The sequence below is a fragment of the Amphiprion ocellaris genome, chromosome 1, assembly GCF_022539595.1.
Source record: "Amphiprion ocellaris isolate individual 3 ecotype Okinawa chromosome 1, ASM2253959v1, whole genome shotgun sequence".
NCBI classification, from domain to species: Eukaryota; Metazoa; Chordata; class Actinopteri; family Pomacentridae; genus Amphiprion; species Amphiprion ocellaris.
The window spans coordinates 8,150,310-8,173,595 of record NC_072766.1 but is presented as its reverse complement, the minus strand read 5'-3'; the positions used below and the strand labels follow the sequence as shown (position 1 = coordinate 8,173,595).

Here is a 23,286-nt window from a genome sequence, read left to right as displayed (position 1 = left end):
GTGCCATATGATGAAATAATGTAAAGGAGGCCGTGAAAAACACTCCAGAAAGGTTTTCTTTGAAAAAAAAATCATCATGAATTTTGGCGCAAAAAAACGCCATAGTATAGTATGTCGAAAAAAAAATGCGATTTTTCAACATGTTGTAAAAACGTGCCATATGATGAAATAATGTAAAGGAGGCCGTGAAAAACACTCCAGAAAGGTTTTCTTTGAAAAAAAAAATCATCATGAATTTTGGCGCAAAAAAACGCCATAGTATAGTATGTCGAAAAAAAAATGCGATTTTTCAACATGTTGTAAAAACGTGCCATATGATGAAATAATGTAAAGGAGGCCGTGAAAAACACTCCAGAAAGGTTTTCTTTGAAAAAAAAATCATCATGAATTTTGGCGCAAAAAAACGCCATAGTATAGTATGTCGAAAAAAAAATGCGATTTTTCAACATGTTGTAAAAACGTGCCATATGATGAAATAATGTAAAGGAGGCCGTGAAAAACACTCCAGAAAGGTTTTCTTTGAAAAAAAAATCATCATGAATTTTGGCGCTTTAATTCATATGTTGAATTTCAGTTAATAGTTAAGAACAGATGGGTAAATTCTGATGATGTGCTTCATCTGTCGCTTCGTGCATAATTAGGTTTTAAAATTGAGACAAAACAGTAAGAAAAGCACCGAGATCCATTCTAGGTCGAAGCTATATGTGCACACAACTGTACTGCAAAGATCTAAAAGAAGCTTAAGAGAGCTCTTTACCACAAGAAGTAGGAGAAACTTCAGTTTACTTGAGGTGTATGTGGCTTCCACTGGTTAACAACTAAATCCTATGATAACGGTGCACACATTGATAATGAACACAGTGCTGTTTTATAAATGACAGCCTTCGCTTAACTTTTGTAGGTGAAATGTTACATGTGTCTTTTACTGTTTTGCCCTTTTGTGCGAGAGACGTGTTTGAATAAAAACCAGTTATTTTCAATCCTGTCACTTTATTTAAATTGTCACTATAAACTGATGTGAAGCCTTATTCAGAATGTTTTAAATACAAAAATACAGCTAAGTACGGCTCCATGCTGTACAAGACAGACCCTCTGATGATTATTAACAAAAGCACACAGAATCATTATAAAACAGAGGTACATTTCATCTCTGATTATCCTCAGACTAATCATGTTTGCAGTTTACATCACAATCTGGAAACTAGCAGAAAGCCTTTCTTTTCTTTCTCATAAATACAAATTCTTTTTTTATCATATTGTAGCACAAAGCTGTACACAGAAAGAGCTGCAGCTTGGTAGCTTTCAACAAATATTACGGTCAGTTTATAGCATCAAATAGCAATAATGCACTTGCATGATTTTGTTGCTGTACAAATGTTTAAGTGAACATTGTGACAGTATCAGTCAAAAACAAATCTATCAATGCAAGGGACAGACATAAATACAAACGTGATTGTCTTTTCATACAACTACTTCAGTCACCGAACCAAAAGAGAAATAGAAAGCGAACATATTATAAGTTACTTAAAACATGAGAAACGCCTGATTAATCAAGCGTTTCGAGGCTGTTTTCAAATAAAAAGCCGTACAGTTTGTTATTTTTCATATTAACCCACATTCAGGTAGATTTCTGGTCTTTCCTTCATACACACATTCTGCTATAATGATGTGGCTGTAGTCTATCTACTGAAGTCACAAGAAATACAATTTAGATCAAGACCAGGAGATGGCATCATAGAGTCACAACCAAGAAAACCAAGCCTAAAGAGGTATCAGGTAGATTCAATACATTAGAACAAGGTAACACACCAGAAATCAAGCTGACATTTAATTCTTCATGCTAAAAAGCAAATAAGATGTTATTTTTCAAGATTAAGACTGTTTGCTGCAGGTACACTGGCCAAACAAGAAAAAAAAGAACATTAAAGGAGTGATAAATCTGTATGCATGAGCTTTACATCTGTTGTAGTGTGAAATGATTAGAGATATTATAGTACATGAAGGGTGTGATAATATATTGTAGATACATATACAAAGATTTTAAGTCAACCAAATACAGAGTGAAAACTGACAACGCTCAATATAACTCCGGTTAATTCCATTTGTCTAGGACAGTCTCATCATGTGTGATAATTAGGAAGGCATCAAGATGTACAGCGTTCAGGTCGAGGCACCCTGTGAGTTCATTTCAAATATTTTTTTTAAGAATTAAAGATGGAAGGAGTGTCAGTACCTGAGATACCATGGAGAGATTAAGGGCGATGATATTGACCGTTTCACTGATGCACTGTTAAAATTTGAGTTACTTGAAGCTCTGGATGTGTGTAAAGGGAACATGGTACCAATTAGCTTAACCTTGTGCGATTAAAACCTCCTCCTGGCTTGCAGTGTGTCTCAAAGTAAAAAATTTTAAGAATGCTAGTTGGGAGTGTTTTTCAGATCATTTACACACAACCTGGAACAAAGCGGATGGAATGTGGATTTTTATTTGTAATTGCATCAAACTCACTGGATGCGTTTGTGTTCAAAAGAAGTACGTTTTTTCATCCATTTAAAAATATTGCGACCAGATGTTGTCATGATGTGCATCCTGCAGTTAGGAATGACCCTGTACTGTTGCTGTATATTTGCTGACTGCAGATATATTAATAGTGGCTAAAGGTCAAATGCATTTTTAAAGGAGAAACACACTTTTTGTCAGCATGTATAATGTGTAGACAAAAAAATATCGAATGTCAGCCTTGCTCACATATAGAAGCCAGAGGTTGTAAGAAACAGCAATAATGTCATAGTGCTTCTGCTGTACAGTTGGTTTCTGGACTCACACTCACATTTATTACCACAGACCTCACAAGCAGCGGCATGACATAAGCAAACTGTACAAATCCTTCTTCATTCACAGTGAAAGACAAAACTTTGTAGTAAGTCAACATCTACGCCTGAACAGGAGTTGATGCACAGTCTTCCAGGAAGTCGTCCTTCGTCCTGGTTTTAAAAAGATATGTGGAAATAAAAAAAAACAAAAAACAAAGCATACCTTCAATTTTGACCCACGATAGAGTCTTTATGTGTCTTTAGGAGCAGCCAGGAGTACTGATAAACGAAGCCAAAGAGCTCATCTGTGGCTTTGGAATGAAGATTGATTCACATCGTGCAGCTGAAGTATTGCGACGAGGAGTCAAAAAAAAGCCATGTGGTGAGCCTGAGACGGCTGCTCCACACAGGGCTTGAATGAAATACTGTTCTCAAGGCAGAGCATGAGTCCATCTCAGTCAGCTGCCCGTAGTGTGGCTTTCATTTAGTCTGTCTGATTGTCTGCCAGCGCTCATGCAAGCTCCGGTCGTGACTCCATCTCGCCACGAGATGCCGTACGTGCTCGAATGTACTCGCTGGTCTGAGCCGCCCCCTGACACCCGTTGCCACGGCGCCACCTCCGAACCGCCAGGAAGGTGTTTATTCCATACACACCTGTCACCAGGAAGCCAAAGATCTGCAAACAAGTGGGACAGGAAGCAGGAAAACTATGTCTGAATAGGAGTGGGAAATGTGCATTAATAGACATAAAAAAGATAAATGAGTTTAATCATATTTGCTAAAAACAAACACTAACATATATACTGTCTAATGATCAGAAATAAGAGTTCAAGTTCATTTGTGTGTCCCAGTCAGGTAATCCAGTGGTCTGGTCACTACATTTGAAGGCAGGAACAGTTTATAAGTCACCTCTGCTGTGATAAAGCCAGCTACCTAAATGGGACCTTTGAGCTCCCAGTTGACACTCCTTAAATGCATCAGTACATTTTGTGTTTGTTATGTCCCTTAAGGATGCTACTGGATAGGAAACACAGGGAGAGATTTCCAAATGTCTGCTCACCACTGCTGCTATTTCAGCTCCAGTGTTGTGGTTGATGCAGGATAGCACGATAGATGACAAGAAGAAGAATAAGGCGCTGACAGCAGTGTTAACCAGGTCCTGCAGGGAGACAAAAACATACAACGTGAAGTACAAATCAGATGTATATGAGAACTATTAAATAGGACTACGCAACTGAGGCAGAAAAATACAACTTGTTACACTACCTATCTAGAAGTGTGGTTGATAGTATTCTCAACATGCTGAAATTATTCATAAAGTGAGTCTAAAATTTGATCGTGTGGTTAGTTGTAGTTAAATAATGCATGTAAACTAGGGCTGCACGGTGTGTTGGTGGATAGCACTGTTGCCACAGCTAAAAGAGCTAGAAGTGTGGAGCTTGCATGTTCTCCCAGTGCGTGGGTTCTCACTGGGTGCTCCGGCTTCCTCCCACAGTCCAAAAACATGCTCTGATTAATTGGTGATTCTAAATTGTCTGTAGGTGTGAATGTGGGTGTACTTGGTTGGTTGTCTCTATGTGTAGCCCTGCATTAGACTGCCGACCTAAGTCAGCTGGGATAGGCCAAAGCAAACTCTCCAAACCTTCTGAGGATAAAGCGGTGTATAGATAATGGACGGATGGACGTAAATTTGCCGGATTTGGAAAAGAGATTACTTAAAAGTGAGCCACAACTTAACCATGCACAGGTAAATAAGCAAAAACACTATACCTCTGGATATAGACACAAAATCTGCTATCCTGCAATCCCCCCTTATCCCCACTCTCATCCCAACCGGCTGAGGCAGATGGCCACCTTCCCCTGGCTCTGTCTAAGGTTTTTTTCCCTCCCCGTTACAGGCTTTTTTTGTTGTTGTTTTTTTGGCCCCTTCTGACCATCACCAACTGCTTGCTCATAGGGAATCCAAATTCAACATTGCATTGTTGGGATCTCTGTTCAATGTTTAACATTCATAAGGTCTTTACCTGAAATGCTATGAGATGACATGTCATATTAAAAGTGTTTTGTGTATAGTATTGTACAGCAAGTTTTTAAAGAGTATATACTAACCTTTAATGTTAATGTTACTAACCCGCCTGTTTGATCTTTTTGTTGTTTTTGTTGTTGTATGTAAGCTGCTGAAAAATTTCCCTTAAAAAATTATCTATCTATCTATCTATCTATCTATCTATCTATCTATCTATCTATCTATCTATCTATCTATCTATCTATCTATCTATCTATCTATCTATCTATCTATCTATCTATCTATCTATCTATCTATCTATCTATGTTATGAATTGGTGCTACATGAATAAAATTGAATTGAACTGAAAATTCCAACAATCAGCTGACCAAAACAGTGCAGAGAGCTGCATATTTCACAGCGGGAGATGTTTGCTACCCCAAAGCATATCAATAAACGTGTTAAAGTAATCATAAAAACTTGGAGCATTTTTGTAAAAGATAAATGCCTTCCACAAGTAGAATGGAGCTGCATGAATGCTGATATTGATTCGCTTTTCTCTACTTTTTGACACAATTTAGGCTCACATCAGGCTGATTTCATATGCAGGTATGGACATCCTGGATGATATTGTACCACGCTGAGCAAACAAAGATGTTTGCTCACATTCTTCCAAGCAGCCAGACTGCATCCTGGAGCTTCACTGTGGGTTTAAAACCGCAGGAGGGCAAAGAAGCTGACAGCACACACTTAAAAGCCACCTAGCACCTCATATTACACACAAACACACATGTACTCTCTCCACACACATAACTCACTCCATCCCCCACCTTTTAAGACACGAGAAGAAGGAGGAAAGAGATACTCTCCTTTCATGTTTTACTCAGCAGTTAGGAGGGGGTTAATGACGAAGCGCTCAGCATGACTGGGGCACGGCCCTCGTGATCAGATGCGTGATTGGAATCATCACAGACACGGCCTCTCATATGACACACAAGGCTCAAACAATGGCGATGTCACAAACTCTGACCAGACTACACACACACACACATACTCTCACACAACTCTGCAGGGCATGAAACATCTGCAAATGTGCCACTGATCCTGTGGTTTAATCAGTGACGCATTTATATGGAACTGTAACGCCACTTGCTAACTAGCACAGTCAATGAACTCCAGAGTTATAATTGCAACCTTCGACCGAAATCACAACCTCACAACACACTTCAACACAATCTGAAGCACGCACTGCAAACACCGCTCACATTGCACATTCACTTCCATCTATCTAGTCCAACTGGTTAAACAGGAAATAGCTTACTATATATTCACGTTCCAGTGTCCTGTTCTCATGTACAAAAAAGCTTTTCACACAACTGCGTAATTCCAGATTCCCTCAGGATCCAGTCAGTCCGGGTCGACCCTCTCTCTCACCCACAACTGACATTTTAACCAGGTCAGCACAAACCTTAAATACCACCGAACCAAACCACTGGCTCTCTGCTTGCCCTATCACATCAAATCACTCGACTTCTCCTCATCTGCAAGAGTCTCAGAGCATTAAATGGGTCAGCTTTAAAAACCATACACACAGAGGAACTTGGAAAACCATTCTTGGAGTTATAAGGACAGTAGAAACTACTGTACTTTGCAGACATCCAGTTAAATCGTTTATGAGCCTTGACATGTTATACATTAACTAAAAGCCCTAAAATGCTGAATAAACTTTTCTAAGATCCCCAAACCAGTGAAAACATTTCCTTTCATTGGGTAACAGCACGGTATACAAACTGACAAAAGTAAAATCAACTTCAAAAATTAAACATTTTCACTGTGTCTGTGTGTCAGTATGTGCATGTGGTTTTGCATGACTTAATTTAATCACTGTCATAATAATACAGAGATCAGACCAGGATCAGAACTGGAGCATGATGAATCAGAGTGGCCACTTTCACAAAGACATTTCATTGGAACACACAGTTTTAGATCTCTCTTTTTTTTTTAAAAAATCTCTCAGATTAGTCTGAGGTTTCATAGAAATAAAGATTGACTTTAATTCTGAAAGGTAAGCCATATTTGTGATTTGCTGGTAATTTTGTGAAGCAATAAGAAGAGAATGAGCTTTTCCAGGCTGCAGCAACCTGATGGAAATTGACCAGTTGCCAATCAGGTTGTTTCTATGTGCAGTTACATTCTTTAATGAATTTTCTTAATTAAATGGACTTGTAACTTATTTTTTTTAGGAAGACATATGTTTTCTGCTGGAATGATGAGAGTTGAGCAGTTGGACAGCCAAGTCCTGAAGCTGCAAAAAGCAAAGAAATGTCAAAATTTGAGAATATGCAGCCCCTCTCCTGTGGCTCGTCCCTCTTCTGCCTTTCCTCTAAGACCCCCCCCAACCAGACCACTACACACTTTTAAAGATAGGCAAACCGAAAGTCCTCATAAGCTCCTGCATCTACTCCATCTTACTCTCCCCACAGACTTCGCTGCTCTTTATGCTGTTTCACCTCCTTTATGTGAAGACACTTCTTATCGGCTAAAATCTCCCATCAGACTAGATTTTCTAAACCTTAAAACAGAGCCAAGAGGAGGTGCTCAAGTCTAGTTTTCTCTCAGACCACTTGGATTTTTTTTGCCCCATGATGCCAAATAACACACTGCCTACCCCAGCTTTATTTTACCCAGAACAGACAAACATGCTTGTGGATACTGGAAAGGAAAAACAACACAGGACATCATGCTTTTCAGCCTCCTCAAATCAAATCCTGCCCACTATTTGATCCAAGCAATTGTCTGTCTTTGAAATCACCCTAGTAACCATTTTATTTTGGGTTTGTATCTCTGCCTTCTGTACAGAAAAAGTTGCAGTGTCTGTAGTGCTTGTTAATATGTAGATGTTGCTGTATGTGGTTCTATGCTTTTGTTGTGCTCTCAACTTAGAAGCTAGAAATGCTCATTAAAGTGCAGCTATGGAAACTCTAAAGGGTGTAGCAGAACACTGATCATGAAGTCTATTCTCTTGACATTTGCAGTGAGCCACACAGGGCCAGAAAACCTTCACACAAAAAAATAAAGCATCTCTCCGGCTTTCACATCTCTCTGCCTGATTCTTTTTGAAAGACAAATAAAGATAGTAGGCGAGTGTTTCATGTCTTTTGTCTGCCTGGGTGGTAAGCTTCAGCTGTCAAAACCAAGACAGCTTTTATTGGATTCCACTTGTAGGCAAAGTAAATACATCATGAGTAAAGTGTTCACTGGTTTGAACTGATGATAGATTAATGACTAAAGCTAATAATAACCACAGCCCTCAGCTGGGTGCACATTCAGCATGGAGATGTAGATCATTACTGATGGAATAACACAGGGTCAAATTGAGAAACAAGGACCCATAAAACCACATATATACGTAGATAATGCATGTACAAACAAAAAGAGATGGACTGCAATGGAACTTCAAGGCCATTAACAATAAAGAGTACTTATTTGCTTATTGTGGTCCAAACGGTAACCAATAATATGAACTGTATTTTTAGACAAACAAGTTTATTTTTGAATACAGCATCAATATTCAGAGCTTTAACCATCTCTACAATAAAGAATACCTTAATTCATTGTTTGCAATATTTGAACTATAGTATGTTTGTGCATTTGACACTTTATGGTGCCTTTTTCACTTTGGTACATTTTTACTTATAGTACATTTTACACTTTATTGTGCACTTAGTATTTTTTTTTCTTCTTTACGTTACTTTACCAGATATTTCTGCTTATTTATGTATTTGTATTTGTGGTGGTGGTCACTTTATTCCTTTCTGTTCGCTACTGTAATGTCAGAATTTTCCCTTGGGGATCAATAAAGTATTCTATTCTATTCGTCAAGCATGTATAGACTACAAAAAGAAAAAGACTATCTTTACATATTGCTAGATTAATTAATGTAAACCTAAAGCTACTAAATGCCACCATTTAGAAAAAAGTTGCAAGCCTTTAACATTGAACTGATTCCTCTTGGATGTAAAGAGATGCACTGCTAGCTGAAAGAAAGAGGAACTGGATGGTCTCAGTCTTCAAGTCGACAAGTCTTAATGCTTAGTATGACTATGTGAGTTGTATAGCATGCTGGTGCTGCTGGTTGAGAGAAGACTTCAAGTTGTCTTATAGAGAACATTTCTACAAGTTTATTATGTGCCGCCTGCTCAGCAGATGTCTCACAAATTGTTTGTACTGTCTTCTTTACTGGCAGATAACAAGCATGTCATTGTCAACCTGAGTAAACTTTAACCCAGAGTCTGTTTCCTTCTGTCTGCTAGATCTCTGCACTGGAGATACTGTATATACACTGGGGTTTAAGTTGTGTCCATCTGCAGCCATCTGGACATTCCATAATCAGTGCATTAACAACAATTGAATCTTCCTGGCCAATAATAATACATCAGTCATTGACAAACAGTGCATCCATATAAACAGTTTCTTGGAACTTGAAGGTGATAGAAAGAGTCTCCTTATAACAGTTTACCTTTTTTGACCCATTTGAGAACTTTTTGTCCTATTTGACAGATGGACTTTTTAAGTTAATTTGCCAAGCAGCTTAGTTATATATCCAGCAGTTATAGAGCAGCACTATTATTCATTTGCAGTCATATTTCCAGCCACCTGGTGAGTATGAGTCCAATATACATTCTCTTTTAGTTCTGTTTTTGGTCTCTGCTAAATCCTGTGTGAACTGTTTGGCTCTTTGGCTGTCAAATGCTTCACTGTGAACTATCTATGAACTTTGTCTACCTGCTGTTTAGAGCTGAACAGGTAGCGTACAGTGGATTTTCATACATGTTGTGCCTGAAAATGAAGCTCTCAGAGCAGTGACAGTGAACCAAAATAGTTTCACTAAGGGCTAAACAGCTTAACATCACTAGGAACACATACACTGACACTGTGATACAGATTTAACAATGCTATTGGATACATTGTTATTGTAAAATTAAGTATGTATACTGATTATAGCTGCTTTAAAAATACATTTCTCTACAGTGCAACTGGGAACTGCTCTTAGCTAAACCATTACTACCAACGTATTGTAGCATGGCAGCTCCGGTCAGCACCAACTATTAGTCTTCCCTTTGAAGAACCCAGTTCATTCATGCATTAACCATGATGAGTTACTGTCTGTTCTCAGAACAAAACAACCAGAATATACTGGGAACTCTGGCAGGGTATTCAAACTGCTGCTCTCCTTTTAAAAGGAGAATAACACCACTGATACTTCTCTCCCTCCACTTGAGGCTCTAGATCTTCTTGTGTGTCTGTGTCCTTAGTGTTGCCCCATTTCTGTCTGAGAATCCCTTCATGTGCCAAGAACTGTTTGGCTGTGAAATAGAAAAACAATGCACCAAGTGCTTTACCATCAAAAACTAAACCCTGGATTTCAACTTAATCACGTAAAGTTACCAAGTGGCTTTACAACAAGGTCCAAGGACTGAATTAATTTCCTTGTGGAAGGAGGGGGGAATGGGGTCAAGGCCTGTGTTTCCCCCTCTGCACTGCCAAAGTCATCACAGAGGCTGAATTGGAGGAGATGGATCATATAGCACATAATTTTATGATTAAAAGCCCCTTTTCTGAGACTCGAAACCGAATTAGAACAACAACTGGCTCCACAGAGTGAGTACTGTCAGCCTCAGTCCACAGTTTCCAGTTAGTAAACAGAAAAAGCCAGCAGAAGGGTTAAGAGTTGGTTAACACTCTGAAATGCTGACTTGTGGTGAAATTCCCTGGGACCCAATGCGACTGGACATAAACAGCATGAGGTTTAGCCTACACTGTGGAGTGCAACCAAGCATCGTAGGCTTGTTGGCCACTACAGTTTGGAGCAGAGTCTGTGGAATTTAGAAAACACCCCCTACTATAAATCTTTCTTTAGAACAATACACAAACCAAAAAAGGAACAGCAGAGGGTTTTGTGTCATAAGCACAGATTTTGTTGTCCTCCAAACATTTCATCTTCGCAACAAAATATGAATAACAACATGATTTCCAACAATGCCAATGAGCCAAGCCGCAGCCCACTCAAGTCTAACCTCTTCGTGTGAACCGAATGCCAACCTGCAGCCAAACTTACTTCAGCCTAAGCACACAAACACACACAAAATACATGTTAATTGCATATGTCTGGACTATTAATCACCTAAGTGGAAAAACAATTAAGCAGTCAGAGCTGACAGGCCAGTGAGCCTGAGGAGAAAAACGAGCAGACAGTCTCAGAAAAGAGCAAACAGGAGGATTTTAAATTAGAAGGACTGCAATGGTCACAGGTATCTGGTAGAAGTTTCTAAATCAGCACTCTTAAACTGGCTCTGGCCTCTCGAAGGCTGTAAAAAGAGTTCATTTGGTTTTGTTCTGCCAAAAGTAAAAGCCAAAGGCACACCCTCTCTTCATGTTTGAGGTGGAATACTGTACCGAGGATACCGTAAAGCAATCTGATAGCTTTGGTTGGATATGGACATCTGGCTTAACATCCACTGCTTTACTACGATATGTGCTGTAAGCTGTGTGGCCCCTGGAAATATGGTTAAAGACATTTTTTCTGCAGTCTGTCTGTAAAAGATACTTGGCTTCAGCTCAGGACACACCAACGTGTTCATGTAGGCAAACAGTGAAAGGCAGCCAGTATCTGCTGGAGAACACCCACAGCTCATTTGCTTACAGCTGACAATGCAAATCCTGGTGGCAACGCTGAAACTGTATGCTCTCTTAACCCCACTGTAGTCGCTGTAATGAGTTTGTGTTAAGCTTTACCCTAAAAATAAATACAAGACTTTGACAAAATATCCTTCAAACACAGGTTCATGGAGGACGTGTGTACTTCCAATTCCTACTATGGAATTAACAATACAGTTTTATTGTTTAAAATGACTACAATGTTAAAGTATAACAACATGAATATGATGAGGATTATGATGAGAAAGTAAAAACAAGCATGAACATGGTGACTACACATTTCAGTTTTTCAAAGCTTAAACTTTTCATCGACTTTTTCCTACCCATTTAACACCTAAAGTAAGACGATTAAAAGTCTACAGCAGTGCTCTACAAAAAAGAATGTGAATATGGTCACAAAAACTTTCTATCTTGGACATGCCAATGAGCAAAAAAGTGGAGCAAAAATTGAGTTGAGATGGACCATGGAATTGTCTCCTGGCCATGAACTGCCCTGTGATGCCGTCCATATGTCACACACCTTTGAATATGAATAAATTTAAGCTTTAATATGACCTAAACAGGTGAGTTATATAACATTTACTCTCTTTACAGCAAGCACAAAGGGGAAATTACCTAAAGACACCTAAAACATATCTACAACAGGCTGTAAACATGACTACTTCTGCTGTAAAGTCGGGCATTTTAACATGGGAGTCTATGGTGATTGAATCACTGTTGGAGCCAGCATCAAGTGGCCATTTGAGGAATTGCATTTTTGACTGGCTTAATTTTTCACCACTAGAGGTTACAGCCCAGCTTTATGTGTGTTGGAAAGCAATAATTTGGAGGTGACACCGAGACAAAATCTGTTGTATTATATACAATAGACAAGCAAATCCACGTAGGATCAACAGTACTTAACAGACTTATGCTACCACTTCCTAGCCATGAGCTCTCTAGTTTACAAACATACAATCACCTGTATGATTTTGAGTTAGAGCTAAAATAATATATTTTTGCTACATTCCTGCTCTGTGTGGATTTTAAAAATTTCCACCTTTAGCATCCACCAATGGACTGTGCCAAACACAGTACAATTTAAGAGACGTATTTATCTTCAGTACGTACCGTGAGGCTCCAGTTAATGTGGGGCACCTTGGTGTGGAGGTTAAGGGTGAAGATCAGGAGGAGGACCCCTGTCACCACAAAGGCACTGCAGCTGACAAACTCGAAGAAGTAGACGCCTCCACATGGGGAACACATCATGATAGTCTCTATGCAGATGAACGCAATTAGTGATAGGACCTGAGGCGAGAGGGAAAAAGACAGGAGAGACAAGGGTTAAAATGTGGAAAGTAGAGGGACATGTTGAGTACCATTTTCAATGATACATTATGTGACAAACATGTTATGCAATCAGCTGATTAATAAATCATCTCTCCTGGTTGTTAAACTGGGTCAGCGTGAGGAGTCAGCATGCATTATTCGATCCACAGTGGAGCTCATTATTCAAATCTCTGCTCTTCTTAATGACTGTCAGATCAGTCAGACGCTTGACAATTATATAAGACATGTCTGATTTTCATGTCTGAAGTTTTGTAGAACATTGAAATTGATTCTGAACAGCAAAACAAGTCTATGAATTACATATAGATATCATATATTAGCATACATTTCCACAGATTATGCATATTAAATTCACTTTAAGATTTTTGGATTACATAAACAAGTTTTCATCATTCATTCAGTCTCTCAATTTTAATATCTGACATAAAAACGTTAAGTAGAAAACCTACTAAATATCTGCCTAGTGTTTATACTTTCAAGAAACAAAAAGGGTGCTGTAGGTTTAGGCATTTCTGTAACTTTATGTGAGTCTGTTAGTGGTGAAATTCCAAACTTTCCAGATTATGAAGTGATTGTCCTATGAATAGACCAGAGGCCATGAGCCCATCTCATGAGTCCTGTTTCCTGGCAGCCTGTGATGATGGCTGCCTCCAGCCAACATCCATCAACAAACCACAGTATGGGAAGAATTCTGCTATTTAGGTGTTCTTGTGCCATCTAAACCCAGACAAAACCACACACAGATTACCGATTGGCTCTGAGCTTTCCAAAACTTAAAGACATAACAAAACCATGAAAATGAAACAGTGATATATTCCTGAGCTGAAGCAGCTCTATTCAAATCAGTTCAGATCAGACCTTAGATTCACTATGGAGACTGAATAATTAAGGCTCTGGTTTACTAATCAAAAGGTCAGCACCGTCAAGCTGTCTCTGTTAACTCTGTACCACCAAAGAACTTCAAGCGTTGGTCTGCAGGCAGTTCCTAATCTTAAACCAGTTCTTCACATTTTGAAAGCCAAAGACATGGCTCTTGGTCAAGAAACTGGTTCCAGGGTGGCACAGAATCTTTGCTGGTCTACACCCAAGATCCCATGATGTCAAAGGCTCAGGGGCAGGACTCTTGTGGCCAACAGGACCTGCTGTTCAGAGCATCAATATTGCCAGCTGGTGTTCTCAGACACAGACTTCCATTTGCAATGGCATTAATAAATGCAACTGCTGATAATAAAACATCAACGACAGGGAAAATAAGGCAAATTATGAACTCATATGTTTTCCAGCAGTGGTCGTGGGGAAGACAAACTGTCTCCTTGCACTGTGGCCCAGAGGCTCAGCATAAACTAGAGGGAGCTTCCAGAATAAAACACTTTACATATACGGTGACTTAATGGCATTGCTCTGCTCATTGAAAAGCAATGAAATTCTTGAAAAACTCCCTTAACCCTTTCTGCTCCACGGGGTGCAGTATCATGGCTGACCCTTCTTCCCTCAGATCCAAACTTTCTAACTTCCTGGGGGATTGCAAGGCTTTCCCAGGCCAGATGAGACAGATTGAGGGTCTCCTAGTTGAGTGTACTTGAAAAACCTCCAGGGGAAGTTTAGGATCACAGAGACTCAATGAATGGTTTTACTGATGTTCATGCAAACTTCATGGGCCAGTTTTGCAGGAGTCTATAAATTTTATCCATCTATAAAAGTGAAAGGTATTCAAACATTCTGTGTAATTTATCTTAGTGTAATTCCATGTAAACTAAATCTAGTGCCACAGCAGACATAACAGATACAAACAAACAGGATGTAATCACAGCCTTGGTGGGAAAGACTGAGAGACGGAACAAAACATTTTGTGGACACATGCTTTCTCTGAAGCGACAGTTTGTGTGGAAACCTACGAACCAACCAAAAACTAAGTCAACCCTTTGGAAAGTAAGTCAGATCTTCTTCGAAGTAACAATTATGAACAAATACAACCTATTTTAATTAATAACACATAAATTATTGTTTGTTCTGGTCTACACTGAATGCATCATTTAAGCAGTAGCTTGGAAAAAGTAGATGAACCACTGACATCAACAAACCTGGCGACCAATCACTGAAACAAGATTGTAGGCGTTGGTTATATCTGCTTTGATTTCTAAGAAACATTCACAAGAAGCTGATGTGAGCCATGCCTCACAAAAAGAATTATCAGAGGACTTGCAACCAAGGATCGCTGAGTAAAGATGGAAAGGGTTACACAGTGATCTCCAAGAGTTTGGATATTCATCATTGCACAATTAGACAAATTATATATAATTGGAGATGAGTCAGTAAGAAACCAGCTCAGATGACTCCAGCAGCACAGCAGAGTGTCGAATGAGGCCAATAAAGAGCACAAGAGTAACTGCAAAGGATTAAAGCAATCACTGGAGTCAGTTAATATCTCTGTTAATGCGTCTACCATGCAGAAACCATTGACTAGGCAGGGTTTCTGCAACATTACTGAGAAAACATTTCGTGAATCAATGAAACAATGAAAGAACATTATACACCAAAAAGAATAAATCATCCCCATGATGAATTGCAGGGGTAACAGAGGAGGGAGCATTATGATTTGGTGCCGCTGTGCTGCCTGTGGCCCTGGATGCTGCCCTGTCATCACTGACAGGAGAACAGTTTATCAAGGTAACAGGATATTGTCAAGTTGGCCGTACACCAGCTGGAACTCAGCAGAAGCTGGGTGATGCAGCAAAACAACCACCCTTAACATCAAAGTAAATCTACAACTGAATTAATTTAAGCAAACCTTCAATTGTCACTGAATGACATCAAGAGACCCATTCACATCAGACACTCTACTGCTGAATTCAGGCATTTCTATATGGAATAATGGTACTCCTCAGTGTTGTTTAGGTCTAATTTGCAACTGTCAGAAACAGTTCTTCTGAGATTACAGCTGCATAAGGAGCTTCAAGCAATCCTTAAATCAAATTATTTTTAATACCATCCTCCAATATTTGGAAAGTTTATTGGGTGTGTTCAATAAAGACACAAACATTATACTACGGTAGTTTGTGGCATTAGGAGTTAATTTGCTTTTCCTTACTGATGTATCCACAATAAGAGAGCAGTAAATGGCAGTGTAATGTTTCTAATAAGCTGCAGTGGTCAGGCATTTCCTCTGTCAACAGATGACTGAAATGGTGCTTCATTAGCATCTCATTGCTCTGATGCAATGATCTAGAAGCTGATAAAAAGATTTTTTTTCCAATAAAGTTTAAATAGTCATTAGCAGAGATGCACTTGGATAGCACAAAGTTCCTTTGTATTTTCAACTCAGGAATTTGTGGTGAGGTGGGTTTTTGTTCTCACATATTAGTTTGAATAAATGAAATCCACAGCTTCAGAAAGAACAGGCTTATATAATAAAAAGCTATTATTCAAGGAAACATGGCAACTTCAAGCTTGGCTGAGCACCATTCACAAGTTTAAGACATATCAACACTAAACCAGGGTGCCAACCTCTTGGAAATCCATTTCCTGCTGATAAAAATGGCACAGGGCATTAATCACTGCACAAAAGGAATGCAGCAGAGTTCTGTGACAATCAGCGTACTTTTGTCTGTTAATCTGTCTGTCTGTTTGTCTGTGCGCAACATTACTCAAAAACGGAATAATGCATTTGGATGAAATTTTCAGGGAAGGTCAGAAATAACACAAGGACCACCTGATTAGATTTTGGCAGTGATGCGGCTTATAGTCTGGATCCACAGATTTGTTAAAGATTTCTGTATCATGGCGAGATAGTGGCATGGCGTCACTGTAACTATGACAACAAGTGAATGCTACGTCAACTGCCTGCTGACTATCACATGATTGTGATCCTACTACAAACTGACTGCTGCAGACTTATCATGACTTATCCATCGGAAATCATACAATGACTGTGCAACCTTGGCAGAGTACTGCGCTCTCTGAGTGCTTTTCTTGTTTTGAGATGTGGTCGAACTATTTAGATATTTACTTTAGTAGGTAGTCAAAGATGCAAGAATATTATCAAGGTGATCCCATGGCTGCTATATGTATCAGAGTAACTGCCATGGGAAGAGAAGAAGAGTAACCAATGATTATATAAGCAAAATGGATGAATAACATGAAAGGGGAGATGATAATTGACAACTGAAAAGCACCAAGGCCATGGACTAATACCATGCTATGCACAGATTGGTCAGTGAATTCATTGTTCCATAAAAATTCCCATCAGTGATTGACTACACTGCACATTGTAACGATAGCTCCAACATCAGGTTGATGTCAAAAGATGCTTCACATGTTTACAAATGCGTTGCTGTCACAAAAGCGCAGCGAGAATAAATAGGTAGACTGAAGCAAGCATGAACACTGATGCACATCACTGGCCTACAAGCTCTTCACAGAGAGCTGTGATAAAACGGTCATTGGTGTAAAGATGATATAAAGATATAAAGAGCTGTCACCTGCTGTTCTCATCTGTGTATGAGCATGTGCACAATAGGCCTCAGTTACAGAAGGACAATGACTTGCAAAATCTGTGCTTAATATATGCAGCCTGACCGTAATTCACAAACTGAAGATGGAAAAAAGTGAAAATGTACTCATATTCAACTCAATTTGTGGTAAGAGTTTTGAGACTTTCTACTTAAAGTTATTGTTTGAGTTTAAAATGGGAATATAGAATTGTTTTTTTTTTCGAAGTAGATACATTTTAGCAATTGTACAATGACACGTTTTCTGAAAAAAGGCATTTGCCAATTTTCTTATTCAAAAAAGTCTCTGAAACTCTCAGAATGTAAAACTCTGAACAGGGAGCTGACTCCAAAGTGTTTGTGTAAAAGAGCCTTAAAGTGAGAAACCTTTTTAGAATATTAATACTGGGATTGTTTGTAAAATCCAATAAAGATTTTCATCCGATCTGTATCCAACTTGAATCCAGCCAAGCTAGTTTAATCCCATTGCTTGAAACTGCAGAACAAATCCAAACACTCTCAATAAAGAGCCCAAAAGACCAATCATCTTGTCCCCTCGCTCTCAGCACCTCAAAATATGACCCTATTTAACCAGTTTAATGAGCATTGTGTGTTACTGTTTGATGGTTGGCACTGGTGAAGTCTGAGAGGAGAGCACTCCTCTTTGTGACAGACTCCAGTCCAGTTATTCCAGTGTTTGGCTCAGAAAATGCCTCGGGAGACATGGAAAAGTCTGCAGATAGTAATGCATGAAAACAATATGTCCAGCAGTCACACTAAAAGTGACAGACCAAGGCTAAGACATAAGAGAGCAAATCCACATGAGCACAAAAGTTTGATATTGTGCAGCTGTTGAAGCCTCATTAGAGCATGTAGTTGGATAGAAGTCCGTCTGTGAGGGTAACACAACTAAGAAGGTTACGCCCAAACCGGAGTGGAGGGCTGCTCAAGCTGAAAGATGATGTCATGTCTCTTGAAGAAAGCATATTGCTTTCCCCCAACTCCCTGTGCAGCAGGTGTCAGGCAGTCACAGAGGGGTTGGAGGTGAGGGATCACAAGCGCCACACTGACTGATCTAACAAGTAATGGTTTTTATTTCAACTATCAACCTCTATACAACCTGTTCTGCCTGTGTACGCACAGACAGCAACTGCCTTCTCTCTTCTACATGCAATCACATCCTTATCTTGGGGATTTAGCACATTATTAGGTAGCTTTAAGGACGACTTGGACTCAGATCCCCTTCTTATATGCCATCTGTCGTGAACAGAAAATTAAAGGAGGAGAAAAGAGGCCTCATTGTGGAGGCTATGCAACATTATACGCTGCACTCCTACAATTATGGGACACTATGAGAAAAAAAATCACCCAAAATGTTCAATGCACTGCACAGTCTTCTACGAGATGGAAAAATGGAGCCTGAATGCAGGTTAAATTTCACCCCTGAGCACAAGTTAAGAGTGTGTTGCTACACGTAACACAACGGCGTCTCCCCACATTTTTACTCAACATTCTTGTTGTCTTTATGTCTCTCTTCAAGCTATGAATAAGTAATGTTTTAACCACAAATGAATGAAGCATATGGCATGTCTCTCAGCAGAGGACGTGCATGCTGACATTTGGGAGCATCTGTTAACTTCATCAAACAACAGCTACAGAAAAAAACACCTTTACATAATATTTAACTATCACTTGTTAGAATAACAGGGGAAGCATGGTTTCACACGAAATCATGAGTGAACTGCTATTTGTCACTGAGGCACAAGGCCTGCTGGGAAGTGAGTTTGATAGGTGTATCAGATACCTGTGGGTTGTACTTGTTGACCCCGTCACAGCAAAGAGACAAAGACAAACCTGATGTCAGGGTGGACACACCTTGCTCAGGTTACATCCTGCTGGGGGTTGCTTCCACTTCCAACAGCAGCCAGTCTATCCAATCATTCAAGGTGTGACGAGCTGACTGGTTCTCTAAAAGCTTGTGCAAATGCATTTTAGTGCTCTAGTGTGAAGCAACCACGTAGTTCTATTAGCACTTAGCTCTGCAGAGGGAAACAGAGAATTTCTCTGTAAACAAGGGTCAGTGCAAATGTCAGGGTGCTTTGTAATTACTACTTTAAAGCAAACAAAGCCTGGGTATAGACGTGATACAGTAAACATTTCCTTGAAAAAAGTCATTAGGAAGTATGGACAAAGGCCAGAGGGGAGCTGGTGAGGCACTACAGCCCATTACATTTAGAGTGATGACTGGCAAAACTGACATCATCACAAAGTTTGACATAGAAATTGCACTTCATGAAGCAGAACTCCTTATTCCTCTAAAGGTGCAGCGCCTACTGCACTGTACCATTCATCGAACAGCTTTCTGCACACAGATCATCTTTAAGTGGCACATGACTGCTGCCCTTTTTACCCACAGAACCACTTTCTGTGATATAAATAACAAGCACAGTAAAGGAATGATTTCATTTTATGCCGAAACTGCACTGCATTAGGTCCTTTTTGACGACACATCACGTCCAGTCACTTTTGCACTGTCATTTATTTGTTCAGTCATTTCACCACCTCAGCTGGCACACAGTGGAAAAAAATTAAAGGACAGTGCAGTAAAAATGAAAGGCGGTGAAGCTATTAATACTTGGCAGGAAACCTTGTAGGCCTCCTCTCAGATAATGAAGGTAAAATTGGCTGACTTTCATTAGTCCTTTTCTTGTCGCTACAGGAGAAATATGACTATCTCAAACTGTAAAATCAACATCAGAGCAGAAGAAACCAAAATAATATATATATAAAAAGATCAGTAATAGTGTCTAAGATAGCATTTATGCACTTGAATTTACCTTAGCTGCATCATAGTTGTAAATATTTAAGATATTTAGGAACTCCCAGGCACAGAGATGGGTTATTCATGGGTTCATATACTATTTTCTGCACATGTGGATATCCATAGTAACTCTGAAACAAAGATTTATTTGGTATTTTCTATGTGTCTGCAATGCAACCGTCAAACACTAAAAGCTGGATCAAATGTGCCCCTGTTTACTTACTTCATGATTCATTTACTTTTACCAAAGTCAGACTGACTTTTTAAGAACACTCTTGGACTGCTGCTTGTTTTAAGACAACATGTAAGTTATTTGGCTTATATCGTTTCATAAGAAAGGGTTTGTTTCCTAACGCAAGGTATCAAAAATGTATTATGCTACTGAAATTCAGATATTGTTTTGGCACAAGTATCAAAAAGTCTATCTGATACCCAGTCCTACTTGTTGGACCACATCACTATTAATAAATTATAATGTGCTTACGGTAATTATACCATACACTGGCACGTTTACACACATAAACAACAGGAATATAATTTACATGGTATTGGCATTTCTTTATATGTGGACAGAAATAAAGTATTTTTTGTGCTGCACAGTCAACGACACGAATCGTCCATTTGCTGCTAAACAGATGAAGACTGTGAGTATGAATCTTTCTAGTTACTGCCTCCTCTATACTTCCGCCACGCTGATGACAGATGGCTTCCCATCCCATCATACCCACATGCTCAGAGGTAAACATCACAGGTGTGTGCAACAGCAGCAGCATGAGCTGACTATGATCTTCTCTCACACCACTGGGACACACACATCCACCTACAAACTGACAGAACTTTTCAAACACTTCTTTTTCTAGAGCTACATTTTAAAGTTTAGCTGAGGAGCCAAGACTATGCAGTTTTATCTTCCAACAGTCTGGACTTTGAGTTTCAGCTTGTGCTATCCACAAACATTATTAGAGGTAATTGCTACTTCCCCCAGTTTTTTCCCCCTGTTGTGCACACATTACTTCATGGATACCAGTGTGCAGGCCTGGATTGAGATTTTTGGCACCAGAAGAAGAGAAATGGCCCCAGCTTGATGGATATTTCCTCCTCTGGCGAGTTATCAGATCTTTGGGACCCTTCATTTTTGCTTTGTTGTTGCCTCTTAGCCCAGTTCAGACATCTGGTTTGGTTATACACATTTAAAATAACAGTAAAACAATAAAATGTGTTTTCCAGTGACTACTAACAATGATACAGTATATTTTGTGACTAAGAGGAATTCAAATACACTGCTGCCACCAGGTACCTTGTTGCTCAACATATTTAAGGACCTGGAAAGCAGCAGTGGAACAGTAGAAAGGTCAAATTTCAACGAACTTGCAAACGTGCTAAATTTATCAAGTCTCTTAAGAAGCTTATCACTAGAGGCAGAGCTTATTAAACGTAATATCACTATTGCATAACACCAAGAGAACAAAAGTCACCTTAGGAAAGCTGCATCATTTGTTGGAGCATACTTGTGGGATATTCAAAACAATAATTGGAAATGTATGCAAAGCAGGACTAAAGTGACCCTTAACAACCTCACCTTTAAACTTTTCACTGGAGTAGACATGCAGGAATGTAGTGCAGGTTAAACTAGAATCTGTATGGCCATGTCCTCTACAATAAACCATATCGTGTTCGGAGTTTTTACAGGGTTGTAGGTAATAACTAAGATACTAATTCTCAGAGTAAAGTACGAAGTTCCAAAATATCCCACTAGAGCCATGAATTACAGCTGATTATTTACCTGGAAATAGAGTTAATGTGTCCATATGTTAGTGGCAGCTTGGTTCCCCAAAGGTGCGCCATAGTTAGTTGTACTTAACTGAGGCTGCACATCTTGGAATACTGTGCGTAAACTTACCACTTCCACCACCTTCAAAATCCCAAAGTACGACTTGAGGTACTCCACGTCGCACCTTATGCCCCCCAACACGTTCCGCGCATGGACGGGCTCGGTGGTGGGCTGATACGGGCTGCTGGCCCCGGAGATCATGGAAGTGTTGGAGGCCTCGCCGTCAAAGCCCTCCGTCTCCTCGGTGGTCCTCATGATTTCGGGAGAAGCTGGACTCGAACTTGGGTAGAAAACGCTGCTACATATAAAAAGCTGGATCTACCTCGCTGCGCACGTTATGTGACAGAAAGCACACTTTGTTCCATGCAGGCTGGAAGTGTGGATGCAGGAAAACAAACCAGACAGTCCACTTTTCACAGCCTCCCCGCGGTGAAGCAGCCGCGGTGGAGGCGCTTGAACATTACGCACAGGCTGCTTAATGGACCCCGCGGCGTCTCCTCCTCTCCTGCGCACAACGTTGCGTCTCTGTCTCAAACAGCCGCACTTAAAACTCTTGTTAGGCGGGTCACTTGTTCGAGTCCCAGTGTCACTTCACCATGGACGGTTCTGGTGAGCTCGGCAGCACCGAGAAAAACGCCTGCCGGGCTGCGTGCCTCGACTCACGACCGAAAAACATGGAGCCATCGTGGCCCAGAGGAGCCCAGAGAGATCCGCGTTGTTTCCTATTGTAAAGTTAATTATCCAGCGGCTTACAGTGTGCCTGCCTATAGACGCCGCTTCAACTGTGGATGGAAAGCGAGCTTGTCTCCGCCCCTCTGAAAACTGCACATTCTTGAGTAGGGCTCTGCGCCCGTTTTAAGTATTCCCAAACAGCCTGCAAAACGAATGCAGCCGGAACCACGCCGACAGGACCGAGCTGGGCTGCATTTTTCTGACTCTTCTTTCTCTTTTCTACTGCTTCTTTCTCAGCGCCGATGTACCTCTGCAGCATTTCACCAGCAGCCAGGGCCTGGACAAATGAGGTTGTTTCTTTATTCTCTGGGGGATCAGTGTGGCAGCTATTCTTTTTATGGAATTTATGCTGTTTTAGTCCAAGGCCTTGATGCTGTTCAGTTGCATATCACTACAATGATCTTAAAGTCTGTTATCACTCTAAAGCAAACCACCAAATGCACAATCATTGGAAATAAAATAATGTTTTACTATTTTTCTGAATATAGTGGAAAGTGCCTCTGTACTAAGGTCTTAAAACAAAATACTGTAAAGCTTAGAAAGCAAGCAA

General features: G+C 39.9%; 1 protein-coding gene across 1 annotated transcript; it reads right to left on the bottom strand.

Annotated features, from left to right (window-relative positions):
• Nucleotides 1-970: 970 nt before the first annotated feature.
• On the bottom strand, nt 971-22,885 carry cmtm4 (CKLF-like MARVEL transmembrane domain containing 4). The gene is made up of 4 exons (XM_023265043.3): nt 22,074-22,885; nt 12,647-12,823; nt 3,875-3,973; nt 971-3,490 (listed from the first exon to the last, which is right to left on the bottom strand). The coding sequence occupies exons 1-4, from the start codon at nt 22,257-22,259 to the stop codon at nt 3,326-3,328; spliced, it is 627 nt and encodes a 208-aa protein (XP_023120811.2). The 5' UTR covers nt 22,260-22,885; the 3' UTR covers nt 971-3,325.
• Nucleotides 22,886-23,286: the final 401 nt, after the last annotated feature.

Bases quoted from the DNA above. Each gene is read 5' to 3' on its own strand.
- cmtm4 (XM_023265043.3), bottom strand. From the start codon at position 22,259: ATGAGGACCACCGAGGAGACGGAGGGCTTTGACGGCGAGGCCTCCAAC. The intron at 3,974-12,646 runs GTACGTACTGAA...GTCTCCCTGCAG, and splicing joins ACATTAACTGGAGCCTCACG to GACCTGGTTAACACTGCTGT. The intron at 3,491-3,874 runs GTGAGCAGACAT...ACTTGTTTGCAG, and splicing joins GAGCTGAAATAGCAGCAGTG to ATCTTTGGCTTCCTGGTGAC.